The sequence below is a fragment of the Bubalus bubalis genome, chromosome 18 (assembly GCF_019923935.1).
Source record: "Bubalus bubalis isolate 160015118507 breed Murrah chromosome 18, NDDB_SH_1, whole genome shotgun sequence".
Lineage (NCBI taxonomy): Eukaryota > Metazoa > Chordata > Mammalia > Artiodactyla > Bovidae > Bubalus > Bubalus bubalis.
Window position 1 is genome coordinate 33,260,356 of NC_059174.1, and position 21,491 is coordinate 33,281,846.

The window sequence follows — 21,491 nt, forward strand, 5'->3', positions numbered from 1 at the left end:
CCACAAACTTTTACCTGGTAACTCTGGCCCTATTCTCACTCCTTCTTATCATTAATCCATGCTTCACCCAGAGAAAATCTTCTAAAATACACACATTCTTCTCAGAAACAAAAAGTGATGCTCCCTACTTATTTACTAAGAGGTCATGAGGTTGAACGGTTAACACACAGGCTTTGGAATCCCTGATAGCTCAGCTGGTAAAGAATTTGCCTGCAATGCGGGAGACCTCTGTTCAATCCCTAGGTTGGGAAGATCCCCTGGAGAAGGAAAAGGCTACCCACTCCAGTATTCTGGCTGAGAGAATTCCATGGACTGTATACCCATGAGGTCGCAAAGAGTCAGACACAACTGAGCAACTTTCACTTTCACTTTGGAATCTAACAAACCTGCTTTCAAATCTGGCTTCACCTATTTACTTTTTGGATGAGTTTGAGCAAGTTGATTACCCTTGATAAGCCACCTTTTCTCATGTGAAATATGTGTATGAATGGCCTTGCACAGTGCTGGGCACATGGTGCTGGGCACATGGTACAGGCACTTCTGATGATGGTCCCATCCTCAGCTGCAGCACAAGTTCTGACCCAGAGGCGAGGATGCCCACAGCTTCCAAGGTGTCCAAAACAGAAGGGGATTGTTTCCTTTGTTAAGTTTTAACTTGCAACAGATAGAACACTTGCTGCAAAGTAATTTATTTGTTGCCTCTGGGCTCATGTTTGGAAGGCTCCCCGCTCTGTTCCAGGCTGATTTTCCAAACATTAACATATGTCAAGAGTACACACAAAGCCAGGGATGTAAAAATCGCTTTTCAGGAGAAAGAAGAATGAGAGCAGTTCAGGCAGCCAGGGGAGAGACAGGAGGCCGACTTGAGCTAGCAGGGCAGGAGGAAGGAGCAGAGGTCAGACGACGGCCGAGCCCAGGGTGGGAGGGAAGGGATGTGACTGCCAAGGGGGAGTTTAAATTTTCCCAATGAACGTGTCAATAACTATTCTTCAAAACCTATCATCTTTATAAACACCCCACTTAGTCTTCTCAGAACCCACGTGAGGTGGGTATTACCCATTTTACAGAATATGGAACGGAAGCTCATAGATGTTGAGTAACCTGCCTAAGTTCACATAGGTAGCAAGGGGCAGAGCTGGGATTTAAACACGGATCTGTCTGATTCCAGACTCCACATCCTTCTCTCCAAATCTCTCCTCCCTGGAGAAGTCTACACTGTCAGAGGAGGAAGTATCCTTACTCTTTTACGCTGCTCAACTCCCTTTTAACAGATTGAGAAACAGAGGCTCGTATTCCCAGCTCAAACTACTCTAAGGAGTAGAAACATGATGGAGATCAAGGTCAGAGGGCTCCCATACACCCAGGTCTTCAAGTCTGTCCTCAGTGAAACCCCAGCTCATGGCTCCTACCTGTCTTTTAGCCCTTCTGCCCACCACACTGATCTGTCTGACATATCTCTGTGTCACTCCATACTGCTCCCAGCATTCACATCACGTGTCTGAATCCTTGACCTCTCGGGCTCTGATAACCTGTGTCCAGCCTGTTTGTGCAGGTTCAGACCTAAGAACAGGTGACATCTTTTGTCCACCTCCTATCACCCCAGTCTGATGGGCTCCTCTTCACATTCTTGTACACTTAACTACTGCTCATTCGTGCACAGTAAAAGGTTCAGATACAACCTCTGCAGGAAACACTGGGTGGCTTGCTGGGAACATGAAGATGGAGAACATTGGATCCCTTTATCCCTGACTTCCATAAGCTTGTATTCTACAGAGGGGGAGGGAGTGGGGATGGCAAACACATGGAGAGATGATCACAGGACATTGGGTTTTGCCGGCTCCACATACTGCTTCCACAACTTCAAGGAATCCCTGTCCCTTCCTATGGAGGAGGGACATTTGTATTTCCAAAAACTATTGCCAGCTGTGCTGTGGCCAATGATTAGAGGAGACACAGGAAGTGTCGGGCTGCCAGGCCAGTGAGGAGGCTGAAAGACTGTGGCAGGAGAAAGCTGATGAGGAATCCAACAAAGGGAGGTACAGCAAGGACAGAGTGGAAACAATGGAGGCAGGAGTATGAAGAAGGTTGTATGAAGAGCACACAGTGCTTGGTGGCTGGCCAGCAGGGGTGAGAAGACACAGAAAGAATTGCTGCTCGTGATGGGCTCAGTGGCTGCTCAGGCTTGAGCCTGGGACGCTGGAGGTGAGCTGAATCATATGCAGAGCACAGAGCCCTCTGCAAATGCAGACATTAACCAGCTAATAGGAATCTACTGAAAAGAAAAAGAAATAATTACCACCGAGCTGCAGTTCAATTCATCCCAGGCTCATTGCTCTGACTGGCTCAACCTCTGAGATGCAAGACACTGTCATCGCCAGTGAGGAGGTGAAAGTTACCCTGGGATTAAGATTCCTACAGACTGAAAGCTTCAGACTTTTGTCAAAGCCAAAACAAAGAGGCATGCTTGTGCTTAGCTAGAATTCTATTAAACTTATTTAAACATGAAAACTATGCCTCTTAAAAACATGATGGTATCTACAGAAGGGAAACTCAGGGTGCTTCCTGGAAATGCACAGAAACCAAGAGGTTGCAAATACTGTTGCACAAACTGGGTCTGATTAGGACCCTCAAAAGCCCTTCATCGCTCACAGGAGAGAAAGTTTGACCCCCAAGTGACAGATGGGGAAACTGAGATCCAGATGATACGAGTTGCCCAAGATTTCACCCCTAACCACTGGAGACACACTCCCAGGTTGGGGTCTTCCTATGAAGCAAGACAGTGGAGGGGTCAAAGGGATGAGACCTCTGAGTCCAAATCCAGACGTCTTGGGCCCTGGCAACCACGTGTCAAGTCTGTTTCCTCAGCTAGAACCTCAAGTGAGGATGCATTCCTTCATTTCCTGTGATCCTGACCCCATGGGGTCCTCTTCACAGCCTCCCTCACTTAACTGTTCCTCATTCACTCACAGTTAAAGGTATGGATAGAACCCCGCAGCAAACACCACACGAGTGGCTGACTCAGCCCCACCTGCTTTCACATCCATTAAACAGGACTCGTGAGTACCTGCCTGTCTCCCAGTGGGACTGGGAAGGGTCAGTAGGATGAAGCATGTGCAGACTTCTCTACATCATCCCCTGTACAAAAAGGAAACCTCAGTGAACATTGCCTCTCACAGTTCTCAACCCGCTGCGGTCTCTCTGATGGGAAGCCCAGCCTTAATGAACAATAAACAGTTTCAACAGGCTTGGCAAGGATGGGTGATGACCATGATCTGCTCCCAGGCAGCATTTGGACGGGTGGGGTTAGGAGGAGGTGACTTTGTGCACAAAGAATACAGCAGAGAGGAGAAGGTGTCAGCGCTCCTCTTTCAAAAGGTGACTTTCCAGTCTCTTCAGTTACTCACATTTTCAGGGATAAGGAGGCAAAGATTCCCTTCCCTTTGATACAGACACACAGACAAATTAGAAGCCAGGGCTCTTCCAACAACCTTTCTAAGCTTCATCTCAGAAGGCCAGTCAGTGTCCCTCCGAGGGTGTCTGCTTATCTGTTGCTATGTGATTAACACCCCCCCACCACTACACACACACATACACACACACACACACAACACAGACACACACACATCACCGGCTCAACAGAAATGAGTTTGAGCTAACTCCAGGAGATGATGAAGGACAAGGAAGCCTGGCATGCTGCAGTCCATGGGATCACAAAGAGTCAGATATAGCTTAGTGACAGAACAACAACCCCTATACTACAGAGATGAGGGCCCTCCTCATTTCAAAGGCAAGAGCTGAGGAGAGGAGCTTACTGTGGAACAGCTGAGGAAACGCAAGCCAAGAGAAGGATACTAGCTTGTCCCATACATTATGACACACCTGGGTTTTCATGACAGAAAGGAGAATTTGGACACCTACAGCTCATGGATAGAGTGCAAAACCAACTTTAGCCTTTTGTTTTAACCTCTTTCACCCTCTTTCTTGCCAATAGCTGTAGGATGCAGTCAGGGGACATCAAACAGTGAAGAACCATGTGGTGAGCATGGATCAGCTCAGGACCTGGACATCGTTACTCATTGTAAATGTGACTCCAGGATCCTGACAGAAGGGACTGCTCATGAGACCAGACCCAACCTCAGGCTATTTGGAGCAAACATTCCACACGGACAGATACATTTGCATTACTTTTGGTTAAATTTCATAAAGTGAATTGAACCCTTTCAACTAATATTTATGTTTCCCCTAGAAGATTCTAGTGAACAAACACCTCCAGACTATGCTGAGGCAGGCAGACAGCTCGGACATCTGAGTTAAAACGCTGGCAGGGTTTACAAGCTAAGCAAGCTCTTCTAAAGGGGTCCTACATAAGGCCTTCCCTTGCTCAAGTGGGCTGCTCTCATTTATCAGCAAACATGGGAGGGGCCAAAAAGTCTTTATAAACAATTCAGTGTTGTACAAACACAGTTAGGCTTCATCTTCCACAAAGGTGAGGATCCTGGCTCATTCTGGAAGTTATACAAGAGGGCGCTAAATGTTCTACAGTCTGGCCACATCTCCATGGCCTTCTTGATTCCTAAAAGATCCTACCTACTGCCATCCTCTGGTGTGATAGCAAGATCTTTAGGGCTGATTCCAGGCCATTCATTCATTGCTGATCCCTACAGTGTTATGACAAAGGAACAGACACACAGTAGGAGCTTCAGTGAGTAAAGTGTCTTTGCTGGGTAATTAAATGTGAAAAGTCCTGGCACACAGTGGGTAATCAGTGAGTACAAGTTGAACCTGAGGATTCACTTGCTGACAGAACCCTTGCATTTTGAGTTATAAAGGGCCATTTATACATTAAGGGGTAACCTCGACCAAAAAGGGGGTGGGCTGGAAGAGAAAAGAAGAGGCCAGAATAATGAGCCCAGCCTTGCAGTTCTCTACTAATAAGGCAGAGGCCCCAGGAGGCAAGCAGAACAGGAGAAAGAGCTTGCCTAGTGTTTGGGAGAGAAAAGCTTCAGTGCCAATAATTATCCTCTAGAGGCTGAATGTCCCCGTCTAACTGAGGGCACTAGGAAAGCATCTCCCAGACTTTTCCCAAGTACAGAGGGGACACTTTGGTTTAAAGTTACAGACTTTAAGGCTTTTAGTCATCAGGATTCTAACTCTTTTTATGGCTTCAGAAAATACTGCCTTCCAATTTAGTTTCCCCAAGGACAGAGCAATGCTCTTACTACCTCTTCCTATCAGTGGTAAGATAGAATTATCTACAAGGGAAATGTAGAGAATTTAGAAACATGGAATGCATCTGTGTACATATGTGTGTACATGTACACACACATACATATAAACATGCAGGATGCTACCTTCTGGCAATGGTTGTATTCATAATCTTCCTTTGGGTAGAGATGGGGATTTGCACATTCCCTGTATTCCTTCAGTAGATTTTGTTAAGTGAAAGTTAAAGTCACTCAGTCGTGCCCGACTCTTTGTGACCCCATGGAATTCTCCAGGCCAGAATACTGGAGTGGGTAGCCTTTCCCTTCTCCAGGGGATCATCCCAACCCAGGGATCGAACCCAGGTTTCCTGCATTGCAGGCAGATTCTTTACCAGCTGAGCCACAAGGGAAGACCAAGATTTTGTTAAGTGTGTACTCTATGCCTATTGTTATGCCATCTGCTAGGCCTTCAGAGATGAACATGACCTACAGGGAGTTTCAGATTAACGTGAAAATAAAAAAGAGGACTGAAAAAAATGGAAATGTGGGGAAGATAATATTGGGAAGAAAATCCTTGAAGATCTCCTGAGGTCATAAAGTTCACACAACCCTTTCCTATGTCCCAAGAACTGAGGAAAGTGTTGTTGAAGGTAAGGTTTTATTATTTTTGGTAATTTTGTTGTCATCGAGGGTACTGTGTAAGCTGACAGTGTGACCTCTACAGGAAATAGAAAAATAACTATGGGACTTCCCTGGTAGTCTAGTGGTTACGAATCTGCCTTGAAATGCAGGGGACACTGGTTCAATCCCTGGTTGGGGAACTAAGATCCCCAACCAAGCCCACACACCGCAACTACTGAGCCCATGCACCACAACAAAAGATCCCAAGGACACAAGGAAGACCTCACTTGATGCAGCTAAGATCTGATGCAGCCAAACAAATAAATATTTTTTTAAAAAGAAGAAGAAATAACAACTATTTCTTTCACCTTTCTACCTGGTTCTAGAACCTGATTAAAGGACTCTTGGTGCAAAGCCTAAATGTGTTAGAATTTGTTTTGTAGCCACAAAGACCTTATTTCACACTATTCTAGCCATGGGACCTCGACTAACTCGAGCTTCGGATCTGAGTTTCAACAACTCAAAAGTAACAATGCCACCTACCCCGTGTGGGTGCTGCATTTGATGGTACACATACAGGTGTCTGAGGTCTAATGGGTGTTTAGTCATGTTAAGCAATTCTTTTCCACTTATAAATGTTTCTTTAATGCTACAACTGAAATTCTCTTAAGCAATTAGTATATGATGCCAAAAATGTAAATGAGTTGGAAATAGAGGTATCAGTCTGAACAGACAGCAAAAAAATACAGTAAAATAAAGTTCAGCCTGAAATCCCAAAGGCATCTTGAACTTTCCTTCCTGGGTAAAGACATCAGCTATCAATAGTCATTAGTGATTTAAAATGGAATCATTTGCAAAACAATCGGTAAAAGGGTGATAATTTTCATGCTCAGGAAAGATGACCCATTTGGGGCTTCAAAATTAACAGTAAGAAATAGTGTTGTCAATATGACACCAACACAGCCCGTAATTAATCAGATCTCAGCCCCTTTGTCTGCTGGGAAATTTCTGGTGTCTGTTCCCAGCACCTTAAAAGATAAAGGTTGACCTTGCCCCTCATGCCTAAATAATAATTTATAGATGTGTAAACATTTACCACAACAATTACAGGTTGGCCTAATGAAATTCCAGGAGCACAAGTCACAGAAGATCTGAGTGTGCATCATAAATTCAGAATCAATTCCACAGACTGGGATCTACAAATAAATTACAGGTCAAGGCAAGAGCAGACCTGTTCTGGAGGACAGAGCCCTGGCAGTTTTATGGTCTGATTCTCGTAAAGGATTTGGGCATGCATGTGCCAGGTTCTGAACCCTAATTCTGTGATATCCTTCACTCAGAAATCACTTACCCTTTAGAAGCCTCTGTTTTCTCATCTGTAAAATGGGTGGGAGGGGCTGGGGCTTCCTTGCATGGTAGTTGTGAATACGAACAATCACAGCATTCATTCATTTCATAAGTGCTTATTAACTACCACATATGTGATTGATCATTAAACAACAAAGAGCATTATCATTATTACTGGAAATTTATTCCTCAAGGACTTTATTGTGACTGTAGCAAGTTTACTCCTTAGGATGTTAGAGAACTAGAATTTTGATGCTGAGAAGAGGAAGGAAGCTACTAGAATCTCTCCCAAGCCCCCCAGAGACTGCTATTGGGGTTTAAGCAAGAAAAAAAAGGAAGAGAACTTCTCTCTTGCATCACACAAACAGAACCGTTAGGGGGAAGAGACATGAGCTGAGGTGTCTCCTTTGCTAGAGATGCCTTTGAGTCAATCAGTTATTCCTCACAGTAACGGCCTTGAGTTCACTGTCACCAACCTCACTGAACAATGCGATCACTAAGATTCCAAAAGGTTAAACCTGAAGAAATAGATATAAGTGAATAAGACCATTTATTATAGACTAACAAAACTGTAAGGGCAAATGTCTCCCGAAGTCAAGAGGCAAGTCCCAAGGGGGTGTGTGACTAGAGAATAAAGGTTCTCCAGGGTTCAGAAAGAGCCAGACCCCAGATCTCAGGAGGAAACACTCACCCAGCCCAGGTAAGAGCTTCCAGTTCAGACAGCATGAACAGCTGGCACCTGCCAGCCTCCTCCGGAAGGTTCCTGACACGGACAGAGACAGAGACCCGCCAGCAGGGTATCCAGTTGGTGCCCTGAATGGCAATATTCAGGGAAACGATTGCCTCTCTAACACTTCATGGGCTGCCATTGTTGTCTGCTTTTAGCAAAACCTGATCCTTTTTTTTTTTTTTTTTTGTAACACAAACGAAAGACAAGTACCCAGAATGCCACACTCAGGGAACACTGTGTCCTGATTAATCCTAAATGTGACTATTCAGTGGGTGTACTTTTCTTTTCCTCAAGTATAAACCCCACTTGTGGAGAAGGATTTGTTCCAGCGGACTGCTTGGCTACAAATCTCATCCCTGATACACACACACACACACACACACACACGCACGCACATAAACATATATATCAAAGGACCAAGTTCAGATCCTAGATTTTTCAGAGTATTTATGGGTAGAGATTCGATCAGTTGATCCAATTCAACTGACCGAGTAGGGTCAGCCCTACTCTCTTTCAAGCTACCCAGATGTGGGAGTACTTTAAAGGAACCATCCCCTGTTAAAGACCAGTGGTAAAAAGTCAGGTGCATGGAGGCAGATCTCCTGGGATAGCAGCCCCGTCAGTCCCCTGGTTACTTGTACCATCACTGACAAGCTGCCAAACTGTCCTCCAGTCTCTCTTATATCGTCAGAATTGTGGGGATTTAAAGTATTTATACAAAGCACTTAAAACAGCTCCTGACACATATTAAGTCCCCAGAATGATCACTGTTCTTGCATAATGGGAGGAGGCAGCTCCCACGTTTTCCTCTGCAGGTAACAAGCCTTTCTTAAGCAGCAACCACTCAGCTCTGCGTTCTCTGAACCTGTTATACTAAAAGGAAGACTGAGTACTTCCTAAGTGCCAGGTACCCCACTACAAATTTTACAAGCATCATCTCACTACAGCTCCTGGAAGGAGGCACAGCCGCCTCATTGCCATCACACGGGCGAGGCACACAGAGGTGAGGAGGTGAAAGGAACTTCTGAGGCATTCAGCTCTGAAGCCGATCTGAGCAGAGGCTTCTGGTGGCCCCTGACCCAGGTCAGCCATGATGCTAGTGTAAGAGGGAACCTTAGAGAAATGACATGACTCCCATTTGGACACAATGAATCCCAAAGAAACTCCTGGGAATAGGAAGAGGGAGTCCTGGGAGGCACTCCTGGTTCCTCTAAACGGGGAGCAGAGGACAGGAGACAGCAACAAGACCAAAGCAACAGACCCCAAAGACAAGACACTGTGATTCTATTTACAAGAGGTTTACAGGGTAACCATCAGGACAGTGGCGGCCTGCAGGGAGTAGGGCTTGACTGGAAAGGGGCTGGAGGGGACTTTTACTTTCTAGGGGCGTGGACATGTTCTGGACTTTATCGGGGTTTTGGTTATGTGTGACCCATCTGTCCAAATTCAGTGAATTGCATTTCATTGTGTATGATTTTTGACCTTAATTAACAGTAATTTTTTAGAAGATGCCAAACAGAGAAAGGCAGAATGGAACAAGAGATGTCACAGCAGATCACCAGAGCGATGGAGCGGGGTGGTGGAGAGGTGCGGGGCGCATGCGTGCTCGTGGTATCCGAGGAACTGCCTGTTTGCAAGACCATGAGTCGGAGTGTTCTCAGTGCAGACATATGTCCCTCACAACCATATGGTCTGAGCTTTGGGGGCCTCTAGGGGTCCATGCTGGGCTTCCCTGGTGGTTCAGACGGTAAAGAATCCACCTACAATGCGGGAGACCTGGGCTCGATCCCTGGGCTGGGAAGATGCCTGGAGGAGGGCATGGCAACCCACTCCAGTATTCTTGCCTGGAGAATCCCCATGGACAGAGGAGCCTGGCGGGCTACAGTCCACAGGGTTGCAAAGAGTTGGACATGACTGAGCAACTAAGCACAAGGGTCCACGCCACATTGTCAACACCCCCATCCTAACCGATAAGAACCTGCTGTAGAGCACAGGGAACTCCACTCAATACTCTGTAATGGACTATGTGGGAAAAGAATCTAAAAAAAAAGTATATGTATACATATACATAATGTATATGTAACTGATTCATTTTGCTGTACACCTGAAACTAACACAACATTGTAAATCAACCATAAATAAAAACTCTAATAAAAAATTTCTAAAAACAACAACAAAAAATACCCTGGTCTTTTGTCCTGTGGTCCAGCCTCCATTCACATCATCTTGGTAGAAGTTGAAGGAAAATGCCCAAAACAAATGAAAATCCTTTCTTGGTCCCAGTCCATGGATTCCTACAAATCCACCATGTCTCTCTCTGTCAGCTGATGCCTCATCTCCATGGGAGGAGCCCCCCTGAAACACACACTGGAGACTAGACAAGTTTGCCACCAAACTTCCCTGCAGACCAGGAACCAGGAAGCTCTTGGTCTTGACCCCACTCTCCTGGATGGGTTTTCTGGTCCTGTTGGGATAAGGTGATGTTGAGCCCTTTCCCATCATCAGTATTTGAATGATCTAAAGCTCTTACAGAGGCCTGGCCCCCATTTGGTGCCACGTCCAGATCTAGAGTGCTCTCGTCGCTGTAATGTTACTTGACGTGTATTGTTCTCTATCCCCAGACTCCAGCCCCTAGTCGCTTATATCCTACATCCTATCCACACTTGCCACTGAGAGAAACCAGAATACATGAACCTCTGTCTCATACCCATGCTTCTGTATTTGTTATTCCCTCTGCCTAGGGTATGTTTCTTCCTACTTTTATCTTTCCAGCAAGTCACTAATTTCTCTCTAGACTAAGCTCCTGTCCCAGTGTCTGCAAACGTTCCGCAAACACACCCACTCGTGCTGGCCCCACCCCTATTCCTGTCATCACGTCACTCACAGCGTCTCACTGGCCATTTCTCTCCCTCACTGCTGCTGCTGCTGCTAAGTCGCTTCAGTCGTGTCCGACTCTGTGCGACCCCATAGACGGCAGCCCACCAGGCTCCCCCGTCCCTGGAATTCTCCAGGCAAGAACACTGGAGTGGGTTGCCATTTCCTTCTGCAATGCATGAAAGTGAAAAGTGAAAGTGAAGTCGCTCAGTCGTGTCTGACTCTTCACGACCCCATGAACTGCAGCCTACCAGGCTCCTCCGTCCATGGGATTTTCCAAGCAAGAGTACTGGAGTGGGGTGCCATTGCCTTCTCTGTCTCTCCCTCACTAGAGAACAGCTATTTAACAGTAGGGTATAGGAATCCACCCGTTACTGTTTCATACTGAGAGCTAGGCACAGAGAAGGTCATCAGCAACTGTTATGGGTTGAAAATGTGCATGCACGCTCACATAAATAGCACTCTGCAAAGATCTCCCTCCTTCCGGGTTCAAGAGTTCCCCTCCTAAGGATCCCGTTCTGGGCTGGAGTTAGAGCAAGTGGAGGTTCTCTAAACACATCTCTTCCATCCACCAGGCTTCTGAATCTACTAAAGGCGGGCCCTTCTGCATCCACAGGACCCTGAGGCTGGGAAGCCTGTTCCATTGCCAATAGAGCAGTTGAATTGAAGAGAATAATGGTTTCCCTATGTTTCTTTTTGTGGGGAAGGCAGTTCTTCTTCAGCCTGCAGTTTACACAGCTAAGTTTCTTTGTCAGGACTTTTTTCTTCTTCCTTCTTTATTATTATTATTAATTCTACACTCCTAAAAATAGAGAGGATCAAAGTGAGCAGTGGGAAGAGTCGAGCCTTGTTAACACTGAAATTCTGGGCCTGTGCCGGGGACACTTGAGCAAAGCAATAGGCTAACCCAGAGGGTAAGTGGCCCCACCTCCAGAGTCGAGGGCAGCACCGCCAAGGATCCAGGGAAGGCCTTGATGCAGGGTTGCCTTGGCAACGGAGCTGTCACAGGCCAGGGCCTTGCTGGGTAAGCACAAATGGATGGCATGCAGGCTCCCTCTTTTCATTTGAAAATTACCACTAATTTGCAATTAGTTGGAGGAAAATTAGAGATGGAGGAAAGGGAATTGCTCTTTTTAGCAAACAACCACGACCACTGAAAATTGACTTTTCTCCTGAGTCACAGTGGAGAGGAAAGAAAGCACGTCTCTATGAAGAACAAGGGCTTTGCAGCTACATCGAAGGACAAAAGCCTGGTCCTCTCATAGCCTGACTGTGTGACTTTGGGAGAGTCTCTCAACCTCTCTCTGGCTTTACTTTCTTCAGTTTTGAAACCTGTACAAACACATCTGCCTGCATGGTTGATGAGCCAGTCAAATGAAATACTAGAAGTCAAGGCACAGGCACAGATTAAGAGCCCAGCCAATGGTGAATTACATCTCTACTGGATGTCTTCATTCGTTCACAGTATCCTCTCTCCTTCCCTTGCCATTCCCTTTATTTATCCAATTCATTCATTCCTCCAGTATGTATTAAGCACTTCTCTGTGCAGGTATACTCTAGAAACTGTAGCTCCTCACTTCAGAGGCCCATAAGCACTCATGGGTCAGACTCACATCCTCCCCGCAGCCTTGTAGGGCTGCCCTCACTCACCACCTTCTCCAAGATGCTGTTCAGGTCTCAGACAGCATCTCCTCTGCATCTCTGCCCACTGGTGTCAAGGCTTTTATGGTTCTACATGCAAAGTCTTCCTCGGTCCTTTTAGGAGAGGGAACCCCCGCCCCTCCCCCCGCCAACAAGGAGCTGAGGTTCACAGGGCCAACAGCCCAGAGTGACACCAAAGGCAGGCACGGCAGAGGGAGGAGAGTCAAGCCTTGCTAAGTCCTACTGTCCCTGGGCTCTGAGATACTCCTGAGCAAGGACTAAGCTCTCTATCACCGAGGTCCCACCCTCAGGACACCATACAACAGATCATCAACTGTCTGAGGGAAGCAAGGAAGGACCACCTTCCAGTGGGCTGTCCCCTCTGCCAGGAGGGCTTGTCTCCCCCCGACCCTGGAAAATACCCACACTTCAGCCTTTAAGTCTGAGCCCTCAGAGTACACAGGGGCCTTTCTTTCTGTGCACACAACCCCACTCCAAACCAAGAGAAGTGGAGAGCTGGTCCAGAAGAAAGAGGTGCTGGAGGTTTGTCCACCAAGCCCCCATTACCCCTCACCCCCGAAGCTGAGCAGCATTACAGCTCAGGGCACGGGCTGCACCAATGTACTGCCTCCTACCCACGGGCGTGACCTCGCACAAGTTCCTTCCTGAAGCCGCAGTTCAACCACATTTGCAAAAATGAGTAATGATGACATGTCCAGGGGACATCCCTGCTGTCTAAGCTTGAGCTGAAGGACCAGGAATAAAAATGTTTCCTTTCAAAAATCGTGACTCAAACCAGTGAATGCAGCAGGAGCTTCACAATGATGAGAGCAGAGAACCTGAGCCCTCAGCCTGCATGAGCAGGAAACCCAAGGGAAACCAAGACTGCCAGGCCACACATGGAGAGGCTGGCATCCAGAGCAGTGCTGGCCAGCAGCATTTCTAGCTCACCTTCTTCCCATTGGAATGGATGACACAGACTAATGAAGATGTATCCACCCATGATATAAGTCACAAGCCATTATGAATCCCATTACCCAGCCACTTGGCCAAGATGCCTTCTGGCTCAACCTCAGGCATGAAAAGTCCCACCCAGCAAGTAGAGGCGCCTGGGAATGAAACAGGCTCACGGGAATGGACAGCTGGCTGACCAAGTCCTTCAGCAGCAGCAGGCTGTGATCTTACCGTGATGCCTCCCGCTATCTTTTGAATGAATGTGGCAGTGCAGGAAAGGGCAGAAAGGATCAGAATAACCCTTTAATAGTAATAGTCTTATTATTATTTTATAGTCTTATTGTTATTAATAATAGTCTTATTAATAAATAGTCTTATTATTAATAATCTTATTATTATTATTTTCTTAGTCTTATTAATAACCCTCTAATAATAATAGTCCCTGAAGGACTACTCCACTGTGGGAGCCCCCAAAGGTGATCTAACCCTCTGTGGGCTCCATTTGCCTCCTTTATCCAATGAGGATAATACTCCTGGAGGGAATAAAAGTGTGTAAATCAACCAGAGCAGCCCTCTGCATCCGTGATCATGGACACTGGCCAGCATCAGTGACCGTGACCTGAAGAAGGCTGTATCATCATACTCATGGCAACAGCAGACATTTTTCAAACACTGGATCTACCAAACTTGGGGACTCACCGTGCGTGATCTCATTTAATCCTCAAAATAACTGACAAAGATATTCTCATTACGTCTCACCTGCCAGGGTGACTAAAGCTCAGAATCAACAACCTGCCTGCAGTGACGCATCTTGTCAAATGCTCAAAACAAAATTGGGATCTGGCCCTTCTGACTCCACAGCCTGTGTTCCTAACCCCCATCCCATTCCCCTCCATTAATCTGGATCACTTACTGGATTGAGGTACCTTGAAGTGCTTTGGATCTGCATTTCACAGTAGTAGCTTCAGAGCATCACAGATGGTAGATATTACAAGTGCTACTTCAGATTGTGTTTTCTCTTAATAAGGAACCCAGGGTACGGGGCAAGGGAAAGGATTATTTTGTACGTGTCACATCTAGGTGTGACCAATCTCCAATTCATGCTGGGTGTTTGGCTAAGGAAGATTCCATAATAATTAAGCTGCCACGAGAACACATACATCAATACCTCTCACTACTGAACAATACAGCTATTCATAGAATTTCCTTATACTTTATTTTTCTATTTCTATAAGGTCCTTTAATTTGTCTTTTATTCTTGTATTTTGAATCTTCCCTATTTTTTTCTTAGTTAGCCTAAATAAAGGTTTGTCAATTTTGTTGGTCTTTTTGAAAAAACATTTGGTTTCATTGATTTCTCTCTGCTGCTTTTCTATTCTCTATCGAATTAATTTACACTCTGATCTTTATAATTTTCTCCCTTCTGCTTGTTTGGGTTTGTTCTTCTATTTTAGTGTCTCGAGGAAGAAGGTTAGGTTGTTGAGATCTTTATTTTAAAAATATAGTCACTTACATTATAAATTTCCCTCTAAGCACTGATTTACCAGCATCATATAAGTCTTGGTATGTTTCATAATCATTTTCATTCATTTCAAAGTACTTTCCAATTTTTCTTGTAATTTCTTCTGTGACCTACTGATTATTTAGTAGCATGTTGTTTAATTTCTACATATTTGTGTATTTCCCAAATTGCTTTGGATTATTAACTTCTAATTTCATTACACTGTAACTGAAGACCATATTTGATACAATTTCAATCTTTTTTACATTTATTAAAGCTTTTTTATGGCTTAGAATATGGTATAAAAATATATTCTGTTGGTTGGGTAGAATGTTCTATAAATTTAATTTGTATATCAGATCAGATCAGATCAGTCGCTCAGTCGTGTCCGACTCTTTGCGACCCCATGAATCGCAGCACGCCAGGCCTCCCTGTCCATCACCAACTCCCGGAGTTCACTCAGACTCATATCCATCGAGTCAGTGATGCCATCCAGCCATCTCATCCTCTGTCATCCCCTTCTCCTCCTGCCCCCAATCCCTCCCAGCATCAGAGTCTTTTCCAATGAGTCAACTCTTCACATGAGGTGGCCAAAGTACTGGAGTTTCAGCTTTAGCATCATTCCTTCCAAAGAAATCCCAGGGCTGATCTCCTTCAGAATGGTCTGGTTGGATCTCCTTGCAGTCCAAGGGACTCTCAAGAGTCTTCTCCAACACCACAGTTCAAAAGCATCAATTCTTCGGCGCTCAGCCTCCTTCGCAGTCCAACTCTCACATCCATACATGACCACAGGAAAAACCATATCCTTGACTAGACGAACCTTTGTTGGCAAAGTAATGTCTCTGCTTTTGAATATGCTATCTAGGTTGGTCATAACTTTCCTTCCAAGGAGTAAGCGTCTTTTAATTTCATGGCTTCAGTCACCATCTGTAGTGATTTTGGAAGCCAAAAAAATAAAGTCTGACACTGTTTCCACTGTTTCCCCAATAGTGTTGTTCAAATATTCTATTTTATGGTTTGTTGATATATAGGTTTTCATAGTATTCCCTTAAACTTGATTTTAAAAAATCTTTCTGTAGTCGATAGTAATATCCCCTCTTTCATTTCTGATCTTAGTAATTTAAGTCTTCCCTATTTTTCTCTTAGTGGGGTAGTAACATCTCTAACTTTGATCTCAGACTTTTCTATTTCTCCCCTCAGTTCCATCAGCCTCTGCTTCATGCATTTGGGAGCACTGCTGTGAGGTGCATACATATTTATACTTGTCATGACTTTCTGATGGACTGATCTTTTCACATCACTATAAAATGATACTCTTTAACTCCAGTAACATGCTTTGTGTTAAAGCCTACTTTGTCTGGTATTAGTATAGCCATTCCAGTCATGGCATTTTTATAAGGGGTTAACTGAGTTAATCCATATCATCATACAGAAAAATGTGTCTCGGGGCAAGTGTCTGTAAGTATTGACTAATAGTGTTATCTATGGGACCCTGTCGGAGTGACGACCTTACAAGCCTGATCTCAGTTAAGCTCCATCACATCCAAACCTGTGGTACATAAAATGTTCAATATTTTATAGAAGAAAAAAGGAAAAACAAAGAGTTCAAGTAGACTGTCCAAGATCCTCAAGCCAAAAGGGTGATCCAATTGGATCTTTCTTACTTCAAATCCCATCCTCTCTCCTGTATGCTCTGCCTGAGATGTTGTGGTCAAGTCAGTTACCTATAAGATCTCAACTTTATAGTCAACCTGAAGACAAATTACTGTGGTCAAGAACATAGACTTGGAGGTCATAAGAGTTTGCAGTAAATCTTGGAACCATTATTTACTGACTGGAAGACCTTCAGTAAGTTTCTTAACATTTGTTTTTTCATCAATAACTTGGTGATTCTGAAGGAACCTCCTCCAAAGGGTCATGGTGAGCATTAACTGTGATATTGTCAGAAATTTCCTGGTATGTAGAGATCAGTAAAAAATAAAAAAGTTGGCTGTTATTAATATTTATTATGATTATGATTATCAGTTACTATGGTTAGCCAAAGGGAGAAGAGGCACCCTAACATACCTTACCAGAAGATGCAGATGTGTGTTTGGAAAACAAAGCATCAGAAGATTCCTGAGAAATGTTATATTTCTGGGAGATCTTAAAAGGGCACAATGAAAGACGAGCAGGGCATGACTGGCTTGGTTAACAGCAGAGCCAAGGCACAGAGGCAGACAAGTACTTAAATGGCAGGGAATGGGAAACATGCTGGAATTCCCTGTCAGCCCAGCTCAGGCCTCCTTTGAGAGTGCCATCCTAAACTCAAGGTGCCATAAAAGTCCGTGTATCTCAGTAAAGGAAGAACAGATGGCCCAAGGTACAACAGGAAGGAGCTCTTTCACAAAGCAAGAATCTATAACCCCCCCAATTCCACCCCACCACTGTTCTCACCTGTCCCGTTTGCCTTCATCTCTGATGAGTTTACTCAGAGCCCATCTGCCTGGTGCTAAAAGCTCAGCAGGGTGCAGAGGGAAGGTTTGGGAAAGTAAAATCTTGCAGAACTGAAAGCTCTCCTCAGTTCTCTGCTCAGGCCACGAACACAGACTTCCTCGGTGCAGGGTCGCTATGGCATCCCTGAATCTGAACTGGTGACAAATGACTGAGTGATCTAACTGAGCTCCAGTAGAAGGGGCACCAGAAGGTGCCAGGCCTTCAGCATCACCCTGGAGAGTGGTTGACTATGGGTATTGGTCCTCCAACCCCACCTTATCAGGTCTGCCACGATGATCATTCTCAGAGAGGACCCTGACCTCCTAGTTGGAGAAAGTAAGGGATGTCAGTGCAGGGGAGCATCATCAGGAAGGGGGCATCAGCACGCAATGCCACTTTTTGAGACACAGTCACCACCCCCCCAATCCACGGGGGTGGATTTGTGGGGCTTTGTGCTCAGCAGTTTCACAGCCAGGATTCTATTTCCTCCTCCTGGGAGTTCACCTGTTATTTTTTAAGGGGTTCTTAAAAGCCCTTCTGCCTCGGGCTTCCCTGGTGGCTCAGAGGTTAAAGCATCTGCCTGGAATGTGGGAGACCTGGGTTCAGTCCCTGGGATGGGAAGATCCCCTGGAGAAGGAAATGGCAACCCACTCCAGTACTCTTGCCTGGAGAATCCCATGGAGGGAGGAGCCTGGTAGGCTACAGTAAACAGGGTCGCAAAGAGTCGGACACGACTGAGCGGCTTCACATTACTTTAAAAGCCCTTGGACAGCAAAGAGATCACACCAGTCAGTCCTAAAGGAAATCAACCCTGAATATTCATTGGAAGGACTGATGCTGAAGCTGAAGCTCCAATACTTTGGCCAACTGATGTCAAGAGTCAACTCACTGGAAAAGACTCTGATGCTGGGAAAGACTGAAGGCAGGATGATAAGGGGGTGACAGAGGATGAGATGGTTGGCATCATAGACTCAATGGACATGAGTTTGAGCAAGCTCTGGGAGATGGTGAAGGACAGGGAAGTCTGGTGTGCAATAGTCTATGGGGTCACAAAGAGCTGGACATGACTGAGCGAGTGAAGAACAATAGGATTTTTATAATCCAAATGAGCTTCAAAGAGGCAAAGCCACTTGCCTAAGGTCACAAGGTCATAAGGGAAAGGTAACCCCACCACTGTGGGATACCAGGCAGCTCAGGGTGACTCCTGGAACACACCAGGTATGGCAAAGCTGAATCTCAGGAACCAGGTATTATATGCTGGGGTCAGAGCACAGACCATCTCAGGGCAATAACGGAAGTAAACGGAAGGGGCAGGGACATAAGGGGAGAGCAGGGAACAGGTAGGGAGTCTCCCCAATAGCCTCCAGTGAGCTGGGCTAGAAGGCAAAGCCATCTTCAATGCCAGGTCAGAATGTGGAAGGGACCTTGTCTCTAATCACACCAAAGAGCAGAGCCCAGCCACCAGGAATCTAGCCCCATGGAGTCAGAAGGGAAACTTGAAAGCGGGCTCCAGTCTCCAGTCCATGACAAGAGGGACTGGCAAAACCAAGCGGGTAAGATTAACACCAATGTAGCACCTACTATTTATAAGAACTCTCATACCTTTCATTTCCTTATAGTCCCTCCTGTGGCCCAGTAAGGGGTAATCTGTCCCCTAGTTTTGTAGATGAGGATGCTGGAGTCATGAAAAGCTAGTTGCTCACAGTCCTATGCCCCCTTCTTCTGTGGCACACACTGCTGGATAACAGTTCCCAGCACCTGACATTCAGGCAGGGCGATGAAACTGGACAAAAAGTATATGGGTCTCAGGGACTCCCCTGGTGGTCCAGTGGCTAAGACTCTGCTCCCAGTGCAGGGGGCCTCGCCTCAATCCACGGTAAGGGAACTAGATCCCACATGCTCCAACTAAAGATCCCACATGCTACAATGAAGATCAAAGATCCTGCGTGCTGCAAAGACCCCACATGGCCAGAGAAAGAAATTACGTGTGTGTGTGTGTGTGTGTGTGCAGGCGCATGCATGCTGTGCTTAGTTGCTCAGTGGTGTCCAACTCTTGGCGACCCCATGGACTGTAGCCTGCCAGGCTCCTCTGTCCATAGGGATTCTCCAGGCAAGAATACTGGAGTGGGTTGCCATGCCCTCCTCCAGGGGATCTTCTCAACCCAGGGATCAAACCCAGGTCTCCCGCATTGCAGGCGTATTCTTTACCATCTGAGCCACCAGGGAAGTGTGTATGTATGTGTGTGTGTGTGTATATATATATACACACACATACACTATATATATATAAATAAAGTAAAGGTATATAGGTCTCAAACATAGTCCATGATCCTCATATTTGCCCATGAGATCCTCCATTCCCGTCTCCCTCTTCACTGGTCTGCTGGCTGGACACAGATGATAAAATGCAGCATTCAGAAGCCCCTGTGAATGGCAGACCCTGCACACAGGAGCCTGGGTCCCTGAATGACAGCATGGAGCAAGAAGAGACAGACAGAACCTGGGGCAGAAGCCCAGATAACCTGTTGTGAGCCCTCTACCTCCATCATTCCCCACTGTAGCCTTGGTTTCCCCTTCAACATAAGATAAGAGTGGAATCAGAGGAAAGCCAGTGCTCCTCTAAACAAGGCCGCCTTTCAGGGATGTGTGCTCTCCTCTAAGCAGAGAAGTTAAAGAAAGATCCTGAAAGACTCCTCCTCCTTCCCATGGGCTCTACCACCTTGCCCTGGGGCTGTCAGCCGGGCCTGACGCCTCTGGGCCTGGTGAGGCACCTCCATCAGGATCTTCAGGCCATATGCAGGTGCAATGCTGGTACCCTTTACAGACCTCCCAGCATCATCCCTGACAAACTGGTTCATGTCATGTCCAATAGGTGTGGCCCACGTACCTCCACTTGCCAGGGAGGTGTCCCCACATGATGTCAAGTCCCTCCACAGCTTCTCCTGCCTCCTGTGGGCCTAAAGGTCCAGCACCCCTGACACCAGGCTCAGGAATCCTCATCTACCTTCCTTCCTTTTTTCCTGGACACTCACGACAGGACAGTACCGTTTCATTTTCCAGGGCTCCCAGCCAGTTCCACTAAACTCTGGTCCCTGGAGACCCACAGACATGGTAGAAAAGCACCAACTGCATGCTGGGGGCCACGGAGGCCACCTCTGTCTCCCGGAGTCCTACAGGGGACATGCCTGGCCTCAACCTTCCCTCCGCTATTTGTTGGTGGTGTTATTTCTCTTCCCCTCCCACGTCTCCGTCTCCCTCCTGTGAATATCTGTCTTTAACACTCACTCCCCGGAGGCATTTGTCTACTGGGAAAATAGCAGCTGACAGCAAAGGTCACCGTGACCAGTTCTGACTCGCCGCATACAAATGTGCCTTTTAGCCGTGGGCCCTGCAAAGAAGGACCAGGTCCTATTATTGATAAATCCTTGAAAAGACTCTAATGTATCTTCATTTCGGGGAAAACAACTGCCTTCAAGGTTGCACCAAGAAAATAAAGCAGGCGGCCTGGTGACGGATTCGAGAAGTTGGCATTTTCCCGAAGATTAAAAGATAATAACACTTCTATTAGGATCACTCCGCCACGCTGTATTGATCTCATCAGGGGAGCCACTGCAGGTCTAATATGAACAGAGCGCGTTCTGGAATTAATCACGGGGGGTTTTATTATGGTTCATAGGGCGTTTCGTTCAAGCCGCATCGTTTGCAATATTTATGGCCCCACTCCCTGGCCGTTATTAAGTGCAAGTGGGCCGCGTGGAGCTGGGCCTGCTGGGTTAGAACATGGAGTCATTCTTCAAAAGTAAATCTTATCTAAACTGTGCACACAAAGCCAATTACATTTTGATTTACATGTTAATTCTGCTGCTGCGGAGGCCCCATGCTGGAGCAGGCGGGGCCAGAGGGACCATGCCCCACAGGAGATGCCACCTTGGACATGCTCCTTGCGTTGGCACTGCCTCAGCTTCCAGATCTGTAGAATGGGGCTGAGAGAACCTACCTCCTAGCATGGGAATTAAGAGAGACAGCATGCAGAGCATCCGACACAACCCCTGATGAGGGAGGAGCAGGCGGAAATCAGCATGGCTCTTCTTTCTGACAGAAAACGTTATTCCTTCTTTCTGGAGACCTTACCTGACTTGAATTC

The 21,491-nt window shown here is 46.2% G+C and overlaps 1 protein-coding gene across 31 annotated transcripts in view; it reads right to left on the reverse strand.

Annotated features, from left to right (window-relative positions):
- The window catches only part of LOC112580248, a 454,297-nt gene that overhangs the window by 285,146 nt on the left and 147,660 nt on the right, over positions 1–21,491 (reverse strand). For 17 of the 31 annotated variants that reach the window (XM_044931971.1, XM_044931974.2, XM_044931975.2 and 14 more), the window contains one exon: positions 7,864–7,985. The exons of the other annotated variants lie outside the window; for them this stretch is intronic. In XM_044931971.1, coding sequence (XP_044787906.1) covers positions 7,864–7,985 — 122 coding nt within the window. The remainder of the gene's footprint in view (positions 1–7,863; positions 7,986–21,491) is intronic. 31 annotated transcript variants of the gene reach the window in all.